General features: G+C 52.6%; 2 protein-coding genes across 6 annotated transcripts in view; one reads left to right on the top strand and one right to left on the bottom strand.

Moving 5' to 3' along the window:
- Nucleotides 1-692: 692 nt before the first annotated feature.
- Nucleotides 693-3,063, bottom strand: Tmem271 (transmembrane protein 271). Its single transcript, XM_060381113.1, has one exon. The coding sequence runs from the start codon at nucleotides 2,815-2,817 to the stop codon at nucleotides 1,693-1,695; it is 1,125 nt and encodes a 374-aa protein (XP_060237096.1). The 5' UTR covers nucleotides 2,818-3,063; the 3' UTR covers nucleotides 693-1,692.
- Nucleotides 3,064-3,991: 928 nt separating this feature from the next.
- Pde6b (phosphodiesterase 6B) overlaps nucleotides 3,992-16,138 on the top strand; it is a 57,080-nt gene continuing 44,933 nt past the window's right edge. For 4 of the 5 annotated variants that reach the window (XM_060381108.1, XM_060381109.1, XM_060381111.1 and 1 more), the window contains exons 1-2: nucleotides 9,775-14,592; nucleotides 15,714-15,872. The gene's annotated coding sequence lies outside the window, so the exon portion shown is untranslated. Of the gene's footprint in view, nucleotides 4,118-9,774; nucleotides 14,593-15,713; nucleotides 15,873-16,138 lie in introns of those variants that run through there. The other variant, XM_060381110.1, reaches the window with a different exon arrangement.

A 16,138-nucleotide genomic window follows, 5' to 3' on the forward strand; every position in this document is an offset into this window, starting at 1 on the left:
AGAGAGGAAAGGTCTGATGTAGCTAAGTGCCAAGACAGCTAGCCATGAGTGATGGCTTTTCTTTGAGTGGCTTCAAGTACAGCTGTCAGGACTGAACTTGACTCTGATCAGATCCTCAAGCTTCAAAGGAAATGTCTAAGAATAGGCAAGGCCATTTCTCACTACCATAGAGTGGCCTGTGGCTGGGGTCAGACCTCAGTGCTCTTCATGGAAATGGGATGAAGGGCCCTCCTCCTCTTCATGGAAAAGGGATGAAGTGCCCTTGCTGAAGAGGGCAGCTAGGCAGGTCACTACTAGGGTAGGATGTTTCCAGCCACAAGGGATACAGGGGGTTCTGGGCAGGGCGTTTGGGACTTGAGGAAAGGCCTCATCACACAGCCTGTGATTGGAAGCTGTGCCTCCTCCTTAAACATGAGGCTTCTTCACAGAAGAACCCTTTTGTGTCTGAAGACACTACCTAGGATTTCCATGACTCTTCTGTGGTGCATGATATACGGATGTTTGCAGTGAAACACCTCCTCCACATAAAAGAGGCGTACCATTTGAGCCAGGACTCTGCTCCCAGCTGGTCTGTGGACCTCTACCTGCCTGGTCTCACTAGTCCAGGCACATGAGATCACATCATCTTTTTCCCAACACTTAAAGCCTGCTTGGCTCCCAGCCAGCCCACCGGAAGGACGGAGACATTCCAGTCATATAGAACTCATTTCATATTGTGTGTAAATGGTTACACGCATATTGTACTCATTTAAAGGTATGTCCTTCACATTCATTAAGGCTATTGAAGTGGTGTATTTTAAATGAAATGCTATATAGTCAAAATTACCAGATTATCGAGTTAACAGGAAAATTGTCTTTGCAGAAAAACTAGGACTTTGATTTTTCAAAATAGGATTAAACTGTTCATATGTATTAACCAAAAATAAAACCTACTGCTTTGCAGTAGAAACCACACAGCCAGTTTCCAAAAACTGAAATGCAGGGGTGTGGCATCAGCTCCAGGCTCAGCTGGTAGCTCAGAGACAGGTTGGGCCTGTCATCCGGCTAGCAGAAGACAGCTGCTCTAACCCAGCGTTTGTCGTCCCGATCCGCCACTCTCCCCCGCGCTGCTTTGCCTGTAGACATCCTTCCATTCCAAGCGGATGAACATTCTCCGACAACATAGCAATCAATTTAATAAAGGAACTCACCAGTGTCAAATTGCAATAAATTTACCAAACATTTTCACTGTTTATGGAGAGCTTTACAGTAAGAAAGTGTCGACAGAAGCAGGCACATCCGGGTACAAAGTGTTGCTGTTGGTTGTTCTTCACTTCTGTTCCTACAGTTCTAACTGCCTTGTTCTCTCAGCCGAGGTCCTCCACGCGAAATCGGCTCTGCCGGGCGTTCTGTTCTTGCCCTCTGGACCCCGGACCCCCGACCACAGTCCCGGGGCACGGACTTGCCTAAGAGAAGTGTGAGCGGCGAACCCACCCCAAACATTTATTGTAAACTTTAAATGGAGTCCGGATACGAACGACACAGAAGGGAGACGCCTCCGCACGCAGAAAGGAGAACACTGTAGCGTCCCAGGGTCTCGAAGATCTCCCAAGGCCAGAGCAGAAAAACGCCAAGCCTCGCTCGCGCAGGCGCAACACCAGGCAAAGCCCCGCTGCTGCCCTCTCGGGTGTCCCGGGCGGGTCGGGCCTGGGCTCAGCAGGCCCGGCTGGGCTCCCAAGGGTGCGCCATCTCACAGGGCGGCCGGCAGCAGTAGGGGTAGGAGGCGTTGAGGTCGGGGTCCGAGGGCGCGTACCCGGGCAGCTCCACCGACGGGTGCCCGCCGCAGCACACCTCCACGCCCGCCTCGTCAAACGCGTGGAAGACGCCCACGTTGATGTAGGACACGGCGTGGTGCGCCGCGAAGCTCGCGCAGTCTCCCGGGGCGGTGAAGTCCGACTCCTCCGGGGACAGGATGGAGGCCTCGCTGGGCCGCGGCTGCAGCCGCCGCCCCCTTTTGCCCCGGCGGCCGCGCCGGGTCCGGGCGGCCAGCGGCTGAGCGCGGAGCCCGGGCCCGCCTCGCGTCCGCGCCAAGGACCGGCTCGCCCTCCGCCGGCCGCGCCGGCCTCGCCGGGCCTGCGACGACTTGTAGTTCTTGACCAGCAGGAGGCTGAGCAGGCCCAGCAGGCACTCGAGCGAGTTGAACACAGTGGAGAGCACCAGGCCGCGCTGGTAGTCCTTCAGCTGGCGGCATTTGGCGGTCGTGGCGCTGTCCAGGGTGCTGCGGGTGCGCTGCGAGCCGGAGGCCGGGGCCGCGGAGCCCGGGGCCGAGCCCGGGCCAGCGGCCGGCGTGCGCGGGGGCAGGCAGTAGTGGGAGTACTTGCGCTCCACCAGGGACACCGTGTCGCCGTCGATCACCGCTCCCGCGAAGGCGCTGAGGACGCCGAGCATGAAGACCAGGACGCCCAGGAGCAGCAGGTTCTGGCTGTTGACCGGCCCCGGGGGCCCGGCGGCCGCACGCGTCTCTCCGGGGGAGGGCGCCGGTGCGCCCGCTGGGGACGCGGGGACCCCGAGTCCCGGGCCCGGCCCGGCCCCCGAGCCCGCGAGGGGCGCCTCCCGGGGCCCGCAGCACAGCAGGGCGGCGCCGAGCAGGGAGAGGCCGGCGGCCAGCAGCAGCCCCGAGTAGAAGGCGCCGGCGGCCGCCCCCAGCCGGAACGGCTCCCCGCGCAGCTCGGAGCCCAGCGAGAAGCACTTGAGGCCGACGGCGGCGGCGCTGAGCGCGCAGGCGAGCAGAAGGCAGGAGGAGAGCGCGGCGCAGGCCCCGCGGACGCTCCACTTCATCCTCCGCGCCGGAGCCGGCCCGCACCCGGCGCGCCCGCCGCCGCCCGCCGCCGCCCCCGCCGCCTGCGCCTCCTCCCGGCGCCGCGCGACCGGACCGCCGGCCTCCTCTTCATCCTCCCGCGTCCTCCCGGGCTCGCGCCGCCGCCGCCGCCGAAGCCCGCATCCTCCGCCCCCCGCCGCCGCCGCCGCCGCCGCGACCCCGCACCGGGAAGCGAGCCGCCGCGGAACACCGCAGGGCGCGCGCGCCCCCTCCCCGGACGCGCGGCTCCGCGCGCGGCTCCCCGGCACCGCGCCCCGCGGCCCCCTCCCGACCCTCCGGCCCCCAGGACGCCCCTCCGGCCCTCCCCTAGGAGAGGGGGCCCTCGCCGAGTCTCCGCCTTCTCGCCCTCCCCCTGCCGGCGCGGCCGTCCGGCGCCTTAGAGACCGCACTCCCGCGGGGCCGCCTCCTCCGGGACCCCGGGCCCACGCCCGGGGCCTCCCACCCCGGGAGTCCCGCGAGCGCTTTGCCCCGTGCGCGGGGCAGCTGCTCTCCGCGCCCACCCGAGTGGACCCGGAAGCCCAAAGAAGCCGGTGGGGTTCAGCGGCGGGGATGGGGATGGGGATGGGGGAGAGCCTGGGCGCGGAGCCGGGGAAGGGTAACACGCCCGGAAGGAACCGAGAACGGCTTTCGGGGACGAGGACGGAGTGTGTTTCTTCGGGAAGTGCTGGCACGTAGGGGTGTGTACCGTGTGCACGTAGGAGCGGACCGCGCAGGACGGAGGGGCTGTGTGAGCCTGGGGTGCGCGTGTGTGCTGTGTGCTGGGGGAGCGGACTGTGTTCCGAGATGTGCGTAGGCTGAACACGGAGTGTAGTGTGTGCAGAGTCCAGCCGTGTGTGTGTGTGTGTGTGTGTGTGTGTGTGTGCAGGAGAAAGTGTTGCCGTGTGTTTGTGTGTGTGTGTGTACAGGAGAAAGTGTTGTGTGTTTGTGTGTGCGTGTGTGTGTACAGGAGAAAGTGTTGCCGTGTGTGTGTGCAGGAGAATGTTGCAGTGAGGTGTGTGTGTGTGTGTGATATGTATGTGCAGGAGAAAGTGTTGCCGTGTGTGTGTGTGTGTGTGTGTGTGTGTGTGCAGGAGAATGTTGCGGTGAGGTGTGTGTGTGTGTGTGTGTGTGTGTGATATGGTGTGTGCGCAGGAGAAAGTGTTGCGGTGAGGTGTGTGTATGTGTGTGTGTGTGGGGGGGGTTATTGTAGGGAACAGGGGACTGGGGAGAACTGGCTGAGGATTTCGGGCCAGCGGCGGAGCAGGGCCGGGATGGAGTCAGGTGAGTTCAGCTGCAGCCCAGCCCGGCCCCCGGATGTGGCCGAGACTCTCCCCACGCGCAGGAGGAGGCTGCAGCCCAAAGCCGGGCTCCAGGCCTCGCTCCGGCGGCCCCGGCCTGTCCGCAGCCCGAGGCTGAGCGACCGGAGGTGGGAGGAGCGGGGTCCCAGCCCGCGGCTGGGGGCGCGGCGGCGGCGGGAGCGCGCGTGCGCACCGGCCTCGCGCAGGCTGGGGTCAGGCTGCGGCCCAGGGCCGCCGGGGTGTGCTCGCGGGGTCCTCGGCCCTCCCGAGAGCACCGTGCCCGGGAGCCCGCCCCTCCGGGCAGCCGCGTGCGGCGGCGTGTGGAGCCTTCCGAGCGCGCCCGGGCCTGTGCGTGGCTGCGCTTCGGCCCAGCGCTCCGGAGCGGGCGAGCGGGCGGGCGCGGCCGCCCCTCTCTATTTTTAGCAGCAGGCGCGGGGTCTGCCCGGCGGCGCGCCGGCCGGAGCGCGGGGACGCGGCCTGCCTCCGCGGCCTGGCGCGGGGCCCGGAGAGCTCCCGCGCGTCAGGAGCCGGCGCCCACGCCGGAGCTCGGCAAACTTGAGCGGCTCTTCCCGTTTCCAGGGAAACCAGGCTGCGCTGCTGCGTGCCGCCGCGTTGCAAAGCTGGCTCTCTGCTCCCCACCGGGGACCCCCGCCACCGGCTGGGCCTGCGAGGAAGGGCCCGGAGCCGCGTCGGTCGCGGAGGGTGAGCTCCGACCTCAGGGCGCCAGGGCCCAGGGGCGGCGCTGGCTTCCGCCCTCGGGAGGCAGCTCCGCTCCTTCTCCTTCGGGCGGGCCCTGCCACCCTCGACACTCACCGCAGGGCCCTCGTGCATGCCCTTTCTGCCTCTAGAGATTAGTCACACCCCACGGCGAGCCACCCGACCCTGCCCCTTGTTTCTCAGATTTTACTGTCGTTTTTCTTAACTGCCCCAAGTGTTGTCTGAAGCCCGCCCGCCGCGAAGCCGGAATGAAAGCTTTCGGGAACTTTCTTTTATTCACTGCTCACAGCAAACGGTGAGGTGGGTCCCCTGCTGGCTCGGCCGGCCTTCCCGTTGGTGAACCAGTGACGGCTGGATTGGGACAGAAGCCCAGGGCTCGCTCCTTCCCCAGCCGCCCTCCTGATTCCGACCCCTGCAGAGGAGCCGCACAGCGCGGATTTCCCTGTCAGGAGGGACGGGCAGTGGCAGGGGCCGGGCCGGCCTAACTCCTCAGACGGCTGAGTTTGTGCCTGTGTCCGCGAGGACAGGGCCAAGCGCCCGCCCAGGGCAGCTGTCTCTTCAGCGTGGGGGTGGGTAATGGAAGAAGCTCAGAGGGGCCTTACTTGGGCTGCAGAAGGACGGGAGGAACTCCACTGAGAAGGATCTTTAAGCTCTGCCAACACGGCTTTCACCTGAGGGCAGGGGCACCGCGAGGACTCGGGAGAGCGTCGTGGTGCGTGGCGCGGAGCCCTGGGCCTGGAGTCTGCGGGGACGGGGGAGAGCTCCCTGCCCGCAGCGCCAAACCACAGGCCCTGGGACCGCTCAGCCTGCAGAGTCCGCCGGGCGTCTAGGGGCAGTCTGTGGTCCCCCAACTGCTCAGCCAGGAGTGATGTTGAAACTAACCGGCATAGGGTTTTAGAGAGGTTGGGTTGCTTCGTGTCGGGGGGCCCATTCGCAAGGGAGGAGCTCGCTGTGGCTCTACTTTGAGCCTCCTCAGCCTCCACTTGCAGAGTCTGCTCAGCTTCCCACGCATGCCAAAGACTGGACCCAGGGTAGCTGCAGTCTAGTCACGTGACCTGGAGGGCTCACAGGCAGGAAGGAGCTCAACTCCGCACCAGTGACAAAACTTTGCTACCTTTCCAGAAATCACATCATCAGCTGCTGAGCAAGTTCCCGTGGAGCCTGGGCAGATCTGGCAGCCTCCTGGGACAGATATCACCTTGCCTCGCTAAAAACAAGGAACACTTAAATCCTTTAAACCCTATCTTAGTGTTTACATGTTTACTAACATTTAAACTGCATCTCCTCAAGTATATTCAATTAATTGAGCTTCTTTTAATTTCTTCTACTCTATTTTTAAAGTATTTCTGTTCTTTATGTTACAACCTATTCCTGGCCTACCTTCCTTTACTATCACTGAACACCATAACACTTCCAAAGAACACGTTTATTCAGCTCACAGTTCCAGACGTGCTTGCAGCTGTGACGTCCCCGTGCTGTATTATGACATGGTGTATGGGGTATCACATGGCAAGACAGACCAACCAAAGAGCTCCTTCCACGACAAAGCTACTCAACTAGTTCCATCCCAAAGGTCCCACCAGACAGCAAGGGCATATGACGTTGGGGCTTACATTTCTAGCCCATGAATCCTGGAGTCAAGCATTCACACATTCTAACCTGCTGAATCACTGACATTTTCATTATTAATCTTCACCTTCATTTCCCTAGGAATAGCCAAGGTTAATCTGTCACTTCACATAGGCAGTAGTACAGGCATCTCTGTGCAAAACAGCCGATTGTGAGTCTTCCAAAGGACTCATGAAACCATGGCTATGAGTTCTCAGAGACATAACAGCGTTTCTTAATATTTTAAAAGCTTTTCTCTTATAGAATATAATAGCAGAAACTATTAAATATGCATGTGACATCTTCATGACATATAAATGAGCATTTATCTATCTTCATCCAAGACGAAGTGCCTGAGGGTGCATCCCGGGCCTGTCAGCCCACCAGATCTGCCTTCCTGCACTTGGTTAGACATTTGTGAGGAGGAATGCATTCATAGCTATTATAATTGTCTTGGGCCGTTTGTTTTGTTTGTTCCTTCCTTTTTTGTTGTTTTTTTTTTTAACTTTGTACAGAGAAACGCAGAGCATGATTTTCTATGCCTGTTTTGTTGTTGTTCCATATATATTTGTGATGTGTGTCCATGATGTTTCATGTGGCTATAGCTCACTCATTGCTGGTTATGAAGCCCTATAACATACCCATTTCACTGCAATAAACATCATATTGCTTTTAGCTTGGGAATATTGTATCTGGAATGACTGAGACATGCAGTTGAATGACCTGGGAACGAAATTGCTGGATTCTTAGTAAAAACCATCTTTACTTTTTTTTTTTTTTTTTTTTTTTGCCCATTTGGCATTGAGGTGCAATTTATGTACAATAAGAACCACTGATTTTATCTGTACAATTCCATGAGTTTGGACAGTTGCACACATTTATACAAATGACTACCTCATGACTCAGCACTGTTCCAGTGTCTGTGAAAGCTAACCTTAGCTTTTCCCCACGCCAGGTCCATGCACTATAGTTTTCATTACAGCGTTTTCTATGCATGGACTAATGCAGTGGCCAATCTTTTGTCTGGCTTCAGTGCTTTTCAGATATGTCCATACTCTTGCACAAATCGATTGTACTTCCTGCTGAACAGAATTCTAATAAAAAGTGTTTATGCATTCACCACACGATGGGCACTCCAGCCGCTGTTCATCCTGCATCATGCAGGATGAGGGCATCATGACTGTGTTTCCACCTCCTTAGCTGTGCAGTAGGAACGGGATTGCTGGGCTGTACCACACACTTACATTTATCTTAAGAAAAACAAACAGAGGATTGTTCACCAGAATAATTTTCCATACCTCCATGTCATCTGTGCTTTCCTGGGCTGTGTTCATGGCAACCCAGGTGCTGTCAGCATCCCTGGCGTGTTGACCAGTCAGGCATCCATATATGGCTTCTCACCGTGGCGTTAGTTTGTGTTGCCTAGTGATGAATGCTATCAACCCTTTCACTTATTGTCTTCAGTAAAGCATTAAAAAAAAAACCCAAAAAACCCTTTGTTAGCTTTTCAGAATTAAGTGGTCTCTCTCTATTATTTTTTCAACAGTGAACAGAAACTCTGGCTAGAAAGGAGGCATCCTTTGGCCCTGTGGGTCCCCCCTAACCGCCCAAGTACATACTGTACTTCATTCAGCCTGAGCCCTTGAGAACCACATTGCCGCTCAACCTGGGCGACCAGCTAGACAACCATAATTGTCTCAGTACGGGTCTAGATTTGAGCCACAGAAGGGTCCTGCTGTCTCATAATGTTCATGGCTCCAGGGAGTTCTGCCACTGTAGCTACCAAATAAGCATCTGCCTGGGTAAGGAGCTTAGGGAACCTTTTTATTTTTTTTTTTTAAGAAAAAGTCATGTTTGGACCGCAAACATGGACAGCAGACCTCCAACAAAGATCTGCACTGTATGGTTCTGGCATCCTGTGTGGGATTTGGAACTCAGCTTCCAGCTTGCCTGAAATAGGTAGGGAGTCTGGCTCAGGAGAGTCAACCCAACCACTCAAGGAGGCAGAAGCAGGCAGATCGATGTGAGTTCAAGACCAGCCTGGTCTACAAAGTGAGTCCAGGACAGCCAAAGCTACACAGAGAAACCCTGTCTCAAAAACAAACAAACAAACAAACAAACAAAAAAACACAAAAAGGAAGAGTCAAGCCAAGAATCACCATCCTGAAGGGGTCCTCAGAAGCTGAAGTCTTAGTGAAGCTAAGGTAAAAATAAATTATATAAATTACAATCAAACATGTTAAAATATGGGTAACAAATATGTATAGCAACCACTTTCCTTTTTAACCATACTCTTCGATTACCTGTTTTCTGAAATTGCATGAAGTCAAGCAAAAATGTATATTCTGCTCTGTCTCTGCCAAACCCTTGCTCAATAGCTTCAGATGATGGCTTCTGATTTACCATAGCAGGAGAACTGATACCACAGAAATCAGCAAACAATGCAAACCTGACTGAGGCTGCTTATGTTGCTTACTTACGAGGTGAAGGGAAATATGAATGATGCAGACCGGACTTCAAGTGGACTGTGGCTACAGCCATCATTTAAAATCCAGAATGCATTTCTTCTAGCGTGTGGGAGCCATCCCTGTGTGGTCATAGTATGCTGTGGTAATCATTAATGGAAGGCATTTCAATATGACTCCCTTTTGTCCTCCCTGGTACTCAACGACTTATGTGAAAACAGCACACAGCATTCGAATCAGAGCAGCACCCTCGTCAGTGACGGGAGCAAGCATTCTGCTGAGTCAGATGTAATCAGGGTTTATTCATGTCCTAATTTGCAATACTGTTGTCGGTGGTAGAGTTACAAAAACAGTGGATTTTGCAAGAAATAGCAAGTCACATTGGAGTTATAAAGTAAAAAGCAGATAAGTGCTTTCATTTAAAATGGTATTTCCAAACTTACATAAGAAAATGCTAATGAAATATTTTCAATTTTAAGATTGCATTCATTTGTTCATTGTGTTGTGCATTTGCATGTGGGGAGTGACTGTAGTGGAAGACCTGTGGCAGTCAGAGGACAGCACTTGAGCTCTCCCTCACCTGTGGGGCCGTGGCTGCAAATTAAGCTCGTCAGGCTTGGTAACAGTAACAGGTTCTACCTGCTGAGCCATTTCACTGGCCCATTAAATTGCTAATAGAATTTTTATGTTAACTCAAGTAATGGCATGAATTTAATAAGTGTATAGAACTGTTTTTCAAATTTGGATCCACCAAATGCCAGCAAAACAACAGTTTCTCACATTAGATGTGAAACAAGTGAAAACAGTTTAAGGAAAGAATCTTGTGGCCTTCGGTCCTGCAGCTGCCCATTTTCTAAAGATTTAGCGGACCACCACGATGCTCTGAATGTCTGGGAATAATTAGCAGGAAAGGCATGGCTCCTGATTCTTGGAACAGTTTTGTAGGAGAGAAAGATACCACTCAGGTAGCTAAGGAAATATCTAACACATCAAATGTGGGGTTCCTGGGGAAGGAAGCTGCATTAAGTGGGATCAAGCAGATGCCTGCCAGGCTTGACTCCTGACCCTGCCTTCTCGGTAGCCATCCACTCCTCCCGGGCTTACCACACCCACAGTTGTAAGAAACAACTGTTTACTGATAACTCACAAACTCATGGTCCAAGTCAAACCTTTCCCTGGAACCCTGGCTTAGGTTTCAGCCTCCTGTCTCCATTTACTCTCTCCAGACCTCATCCGAGCACACTGAGATTCTTTGTGTATCTGTTCTTTGAACAAAGACAAGATCCAACCCAATCCCTCAGTTGACAGGAACTCATTCTGCAGCTGTTTTGCTAAAACTGTGCAGCTGTCCTCACTGTCCACAGCCAGGCCCTCTCCAATAGCAAGCTGCTGCAAAGTGCATCCAACACGGTGTGAGGGACTCTGCATGGGGACTCTCAGTGGCTCCAGGGCCTGCCTACCAAAGACAAGTTCACGGTTACCTCTGGAAGGTGTCCACTTAGACCAGTCAGTTGTCCTGCCTGAACCCACCAGAACAGCCTCCCAGAGCATGCAAATGGAGGCACAGCCATCCCTTGGTTGTCCCCGGTCTCCAGGCTAGCAAAGACCTCTGTTGTTGAACTACGTGCAGACAACTATCCTTCTGTCTCCTGAGCCAGGCTTCTCCCTGGCAGGTAGCCGTGCTCCCACACCTGCTTAACTGAATCCTCATTCCCCCACGTGGAGCCATGGGACACATGAGCTTATTCTAGAACTGACTCCAAACCCTCAACAAAATCCTATATATGAGGCCAGAACAGTGATCTTGGGGGGGGGGTCACTGCTTCACCAGGCCCAGGTGGAATTTGGGGAACAAACTGTTTTGTACAGCTGGTACTGTTGCCTCTGGGGCTTTAGACCTACGTAATACCTCACTAGAATGAGTCACACCATTAATGAGTAAGGCCAGCATGGAAGGAAAAGTTGTCCAAAGAAGCTTGGGGAGCCCCTGTTGGATGGACCTCCAACACTGTCACCATTCACATGTGGTCTTTCAGGATCTCCTTTGCAGTCTATACTTAATGATAGTCCGTCTATGTGTCTCTGACTTCTCTTTGTGATAGTACAGAGCTCAGGAGTTGTAGGTGACAATATTTACTATTGCTATATCTTCTGGTAAAGCTGTGGTTAATCCTAAACAGCTGTATAACCAAATCACCACACAGACACTGGGGTTTATTTAATTAGCCTAGAACACAATGCCGGGCAATAGTTGTTCCATCCTAAACCTCCAAGCCCTCATAGTTTCCTAACATTTAGATTTCCCACATTATACTTGCTTTTAGTGATATATTAGGTCCAGTCCATCTCTCCAAGATCTCTCCTCCAGCCTTCCCTCCTAGCTTTCTCCTCAGCCCTTCTCTCCTCCTCCTCTGCCTCCCACCTTCCTGTCCTCTGGCTCCTCCATCTCTTCCTGCTTCTTTTCCATTGCTCAACATTGTGGCTAGTTGCTTTATTTTGGCATATTTACACAAAGTTGAGACAAGTGATGCTTTGAATAAATATCACAATGCAATGTCCAGATTGAAACCAGAGAGTGGGGGAGCGAAATCAGCATTTGAATGAACAAGGGTAAGGTGTAGACATTCCACAAGAACATTATACCAACACTCAGGTAAGCCAATGTCATGGGTACTAGTGCTGCCAGCTGTCCACATCTGAACAGGGAACCACTGGGACACATTTCCCAGGAAGAATTGCCACTCTGCATCTCCATCAAGAGGGTTCTGCTGGACCACCTCTGCAGGAGCTTTTACTGATGTTCTGCTACCTTCCTCTGCTTTGGTTTCCTTTACAAGTGGATCTGGCTCTGGCTCCCGCACACTCCAGCTTCTGGCCACTCCAAGTGGGTCAGACCTCCTCCTACCTGTGGAACCCATCAGGCAGCAATCTTGTGTTTCCTGTATTTGTTTCCTCCCTTGTAATCATGCTGCTGCTGCTGCCACCTATCACACTGTCTCCTTATATTTCTGGACTTCCCAAACCAGGGCTGGATGGTCCAAGTGGAGCCTTTCTTTCCTAGCAGACATAAATAGACACAACCATCCTGTAGGGCAAACAAGAACACAGTGGCTGGGCAATCACTGTAGATTTTCAAATAAACATAATGATGTTCAAGAATGCTCACTGAAGTCTCATCTGAGGCAGGAAGTCGCAGGCAGGCAGAGAGTGATTACTGTGCAATGAAAAGAAGGGCTCTCGCCCAAACTGGGAAAGAGCAAAGGCGGCAGGCAACGGCCTTGTAGCAACTCAAATGCTGGACAGAAGACGGCCAACATGGTTTTCAAATGTTAGGTGTGAAACCAGGCAAGACCGTGACTGAGAATGAAGTCAGTCCTCCATTACCACATGTAACAGCTGAAGAGTGGCCAGCAATGGTGCCCAGGCAGAGTCAAAAGACCTTCTTGGGTTTAAGAGACACGGTTGAGCTCAGGTGACCAAACTGAATGTGTACAGGTTTGATTTTGTCAATTATACTTCAATAAAACTGTAAAAACTGTGCTGAAAGCGTAATGTAGAATATTAACTATCAATCAGGAGTGACAAAACTGTATCTGATAAATATCACTAAGTGAGTAAAGGAGCAATATATATGTGTTTGACCATATATGGGTGAATGAATTGATAATGATTGTTAGATAAATGGATGAAGGAATGAGTAGATAAATATATAGATAAATAGATGATAAATAGATGATAGATAGATGGTAGATAGATGGACAGATAGATAAAATTTGATGTAAAAGGGGCTCTAGGCCAAACATGCTATTATCACAAGAACTAGAATAGAAATTTGAAGTTAAGAGTTTGTGCTGTGCAGAAATTGTAACCTCAGATGAGTTTGGTTCATAACAACCATTATCCTGTTCTCTTTGGTTTTCTCTATGTTTTGTAATTATAGGATGGTTGTGATATATCTTTTTTATTCTGGAACCACATCTGTGAAAAAAGTCCTTTTGTGGATTTTATATCTCTGTGGACAAGAAATAAGGACAAGGTGGCCCCATGCCATGACAATTTAGAAGTTTCTGGCTTTTTCTAAATTCTTTAACAATGCCACAGGTCAGTAGCTTGAGGATGATTGCATAATAGAGCCGGCTGCTCACTGAGGTGTCAGCAGTACTTCAGACACGCCCTATACAGAAGCACGTTATCCAACCCCAGACCTGAGGTCTCCAAACAGACCTTGGTTTTCCTCAGCGGAGATGGCGCGGCCAAAGCGTTCTCGCTTCAGAAAGCTCCTCTTGGTCTTGGGTACTGTGATGACTCTGTATCTCGGTATCAGGCTCAGGGTTACTCTGGGCCCCATAATGTTTCTTTCTTTTTTCTCCCAACAAATATTTTATTGGTTGTTTTGGAATTTTGCATCATGTACCCCAATCACACTCACTTCCCAGTCCTCCCATGTCTTCCCTACCACACCCTTGTGACCTCTACCCCCCCCAATAAAAAGAAAGAAAAAGAAGAGGAAGGAAAGAGGAAAGAAAAAAGAAAGGAAGGAAGGAAGGAAAGAAGGAGGAAAAATCCGACTAGTGTTGCCCATGTACTTGTGGATCAAGGTCAGACTCCCAGCGGCCAGTCCCCGAAAGACAGCTGAGTTCTCTTCCTCGTGCACTGCCGCGGCAGCCGCAGGTGTGGAGAGCCACACTTCAGCATCTTACACAATCCTTAAGTGTTCTCTTCGATGGCTTCCCTTTGGGGTTGTTACTTTGGAGTGGCTGAGGGTTTAGGGGTTGTCACGGAAGCCTTCTATGTCCCTGCTTCTCAACTGTGCATTTGCAGGCATCAATACCACTGCAAAAGTGGCTTCTGGTAGCAAGAACGTGGATCCTCTACATGGTTTCCATTGCAGCACAGGTGGCAGACACCAACTATGAACCCCCAAGGCACCCCCGAAATAGACACCAACATGGCCTCGGGTGCACAGACCACAGATGTACTGCAGACGTTAATATGGCCTCAGGTAGCTGCACAAGCCACCAAATCAACACGGCCCTGTGTGGCAGCACAGAGCAGGGACATTTGCACGGACTTGGGTGGTAACACAGGCCGTGGACATCAACATGGCCCAGAGGCATCAGGACCACCACAGACCCAGACATGGCCCTAAGAGGCAGCATGGACCACAGACATCAATGTAGCCTCCTGCAGTGGAACAGACCTTGAACCATTGCGTGGCCCTCGGTGGCAGTGTGGGCCTCGATGTCAACACAGCCCCTCCCTACAGCACAGATCACAGACATCCACATGGCCTTTGGGCTTCATCTCAGCCTGGGGCAGCAAGACCTGGAGGATATTTACACTTCACAGGTCAGCGTACCATGTCAGTTCAAGTCTCAGCTTGCCATAACCTATGCTTACCTGAGAAGGAAGTCTCCATGGAGGGGTTGTCTGATTGGCCTGTGAACATGTCTGCAGAGGACTGCCTTGATTTTAACTGATACATAAGGCTCAGCCCGCTGCAGGCAGCACCACTCTCTAGGGTCTGCCCTGAACTGCGTAAGAGTTAGGAAGGCTCGCAAGCAAGCTATCATGCATTATTCTCTCCACTATCAACTGTGGATGTCATGTGACTATTTTCTCCAGTTCCTGTCTTCACTTCTCCCAAATGATGAGCTATCACAGAATTGTAAGCTAAAATAAGCCACTTCTAAGCTGCTTTTTGTCAATACATTTTATCACAACAACAGAGATAAAACCAGGACAGTCAGCAAGACACTTATTCCCACTTAGGAACTTCATAGAAGCCCAGCATGGCTTATAATGGTAGTTTTGGCTTCTTTCAAAACTCAGTTATGTCACGTAAATATGTTTTTGTTTTAATCCCAAGTGTGGGGGTTTAGTTTGGGCTTTAGTTTGTCCACAGCTGATAATTGCCTCCTGCAGGGTGTGGTCTTTGCCAGCTGGTAACGGCCTGCCTCCAGAGAGGGGCGTGGTCTAGGACTCTGAGGGATATAAATAGGAGAGCCCAGAGAACGTGCTGTGTGTGGCATGTGACAGTTTGGAGAGACCAGAGATAGACAGTGGGTGTGGCGGCTTGGAGACAGACCAAGAGAAACATTTCAACAGAGGCTTGGAGGAGACACTTGCTTTTGCTGTTGACAGAGAATTGGTATAGCCCTAAAAAACAAAACAAAACAAACAACAACAACAACAAAAAAAACAAAAACATAGACCCTACACAGCCAGGAGAAGTAAAGGGGTTTGTGCCCCCTCTCCCCACTAACCTTCTCTCCTACCTAGTGTGGGGGGATTGGAAGGGAGAGGCTTTGAGGAACCTCAGTGGAGTTTAAACAGAGTGGTACATGGCTATTTGCAAAGGCCTCTGTGTCTCACAGTAATGCAACTGGGAAAGCTGAGGGACCCAGCAAAACCAGCACAGCTTCGGTCTTCAGCGCCTTCTCCTGCATTTCCCAGCCTCTACCTCTGTCCTCTGTGGTTCAGGCCTAGCCATCCTATTGGCCACCTCAAGAATTTTATTGAATCTATAGCCCTTTCTTTGTGGATCATTGTCTAGGTCACTTTGCTATTGCTGTGAAGAGGCAACGTGGCCAACCTATAAAATTTATAAAGGCAACTTATAAAGAAAGCATTTAATTTGAGGGCTTGTGGGTCCAGAGGGTTAAGTCCATGAACATCATGGAGGGGAGCAGGGCGCAGGCAGGCGTGGCGCTGAGCAGTAGCAGAGAGAGCTAACTGGTAAAGGAGGCAGCTTTTAAATGTCAAAGCCCACCCCTGTGGTTTCTGCAGGAAGCCAGGCCCTTCTCTGCCGAAGGTTCAAGCGCCAGCGGGTCTCCTGGCAGAAAAGGGTGAAGCGAGGGGCCCCGAGTGAGCGGAGCGCAGGAGGAGGTTGATGCCACAAGGTTTTTGGTCCAGCTGTGGGTGTTGGAAAAGATGATTTTCTCCGAGGTGAGTGTCATTTCTCTTTTAGCTGGGCTGCCAGCACCTGGTCAGGAGGCAGCAGGGAGCTCAGGGCCCAGCCTGAGAGCAGTAGGGCTGCTTTGGGAACATCCGGCAGCTGTGGTGGCTGGAGTGGTGTGATAGACAGCAGCAGCTTCTTTGCTGACTCGCTGGTGAGCGCCCGGCAAACTCGGGTGTCCAGAGGTCCGGCGGTGAATTCTTTCCCCCAGTGTGAAGCTTGTGAAGGCCATTCTCATTCAAACACGACAGCCACC

This window comes from Meriones unguiculatus, chromosome 3 (assembly GCF_030254825.1).
Source record: "Meriones unguiculatus strain TT.TT164.6M chromosome 3, Bangor_MerUng_6.1, whole genome shotgun sequence".
In the NCBI taxonomy this organism is placed as follows: domain Eukaryota; kingdom Metazoa; phylum Chordata; class Mammalia; order Rodentia; family Muridae; genus Meriones; species Meriones unguiculatus.

Coding starts and splice junctions, on each gene's coding strand:
- Tmem271 (XM_060381113.1), bottom strand. CDS start 2,817: ATGAAGTGGAGCGTCCGCGGGGCCTGCGCCGCGCTCTCCTCCTGCCTT.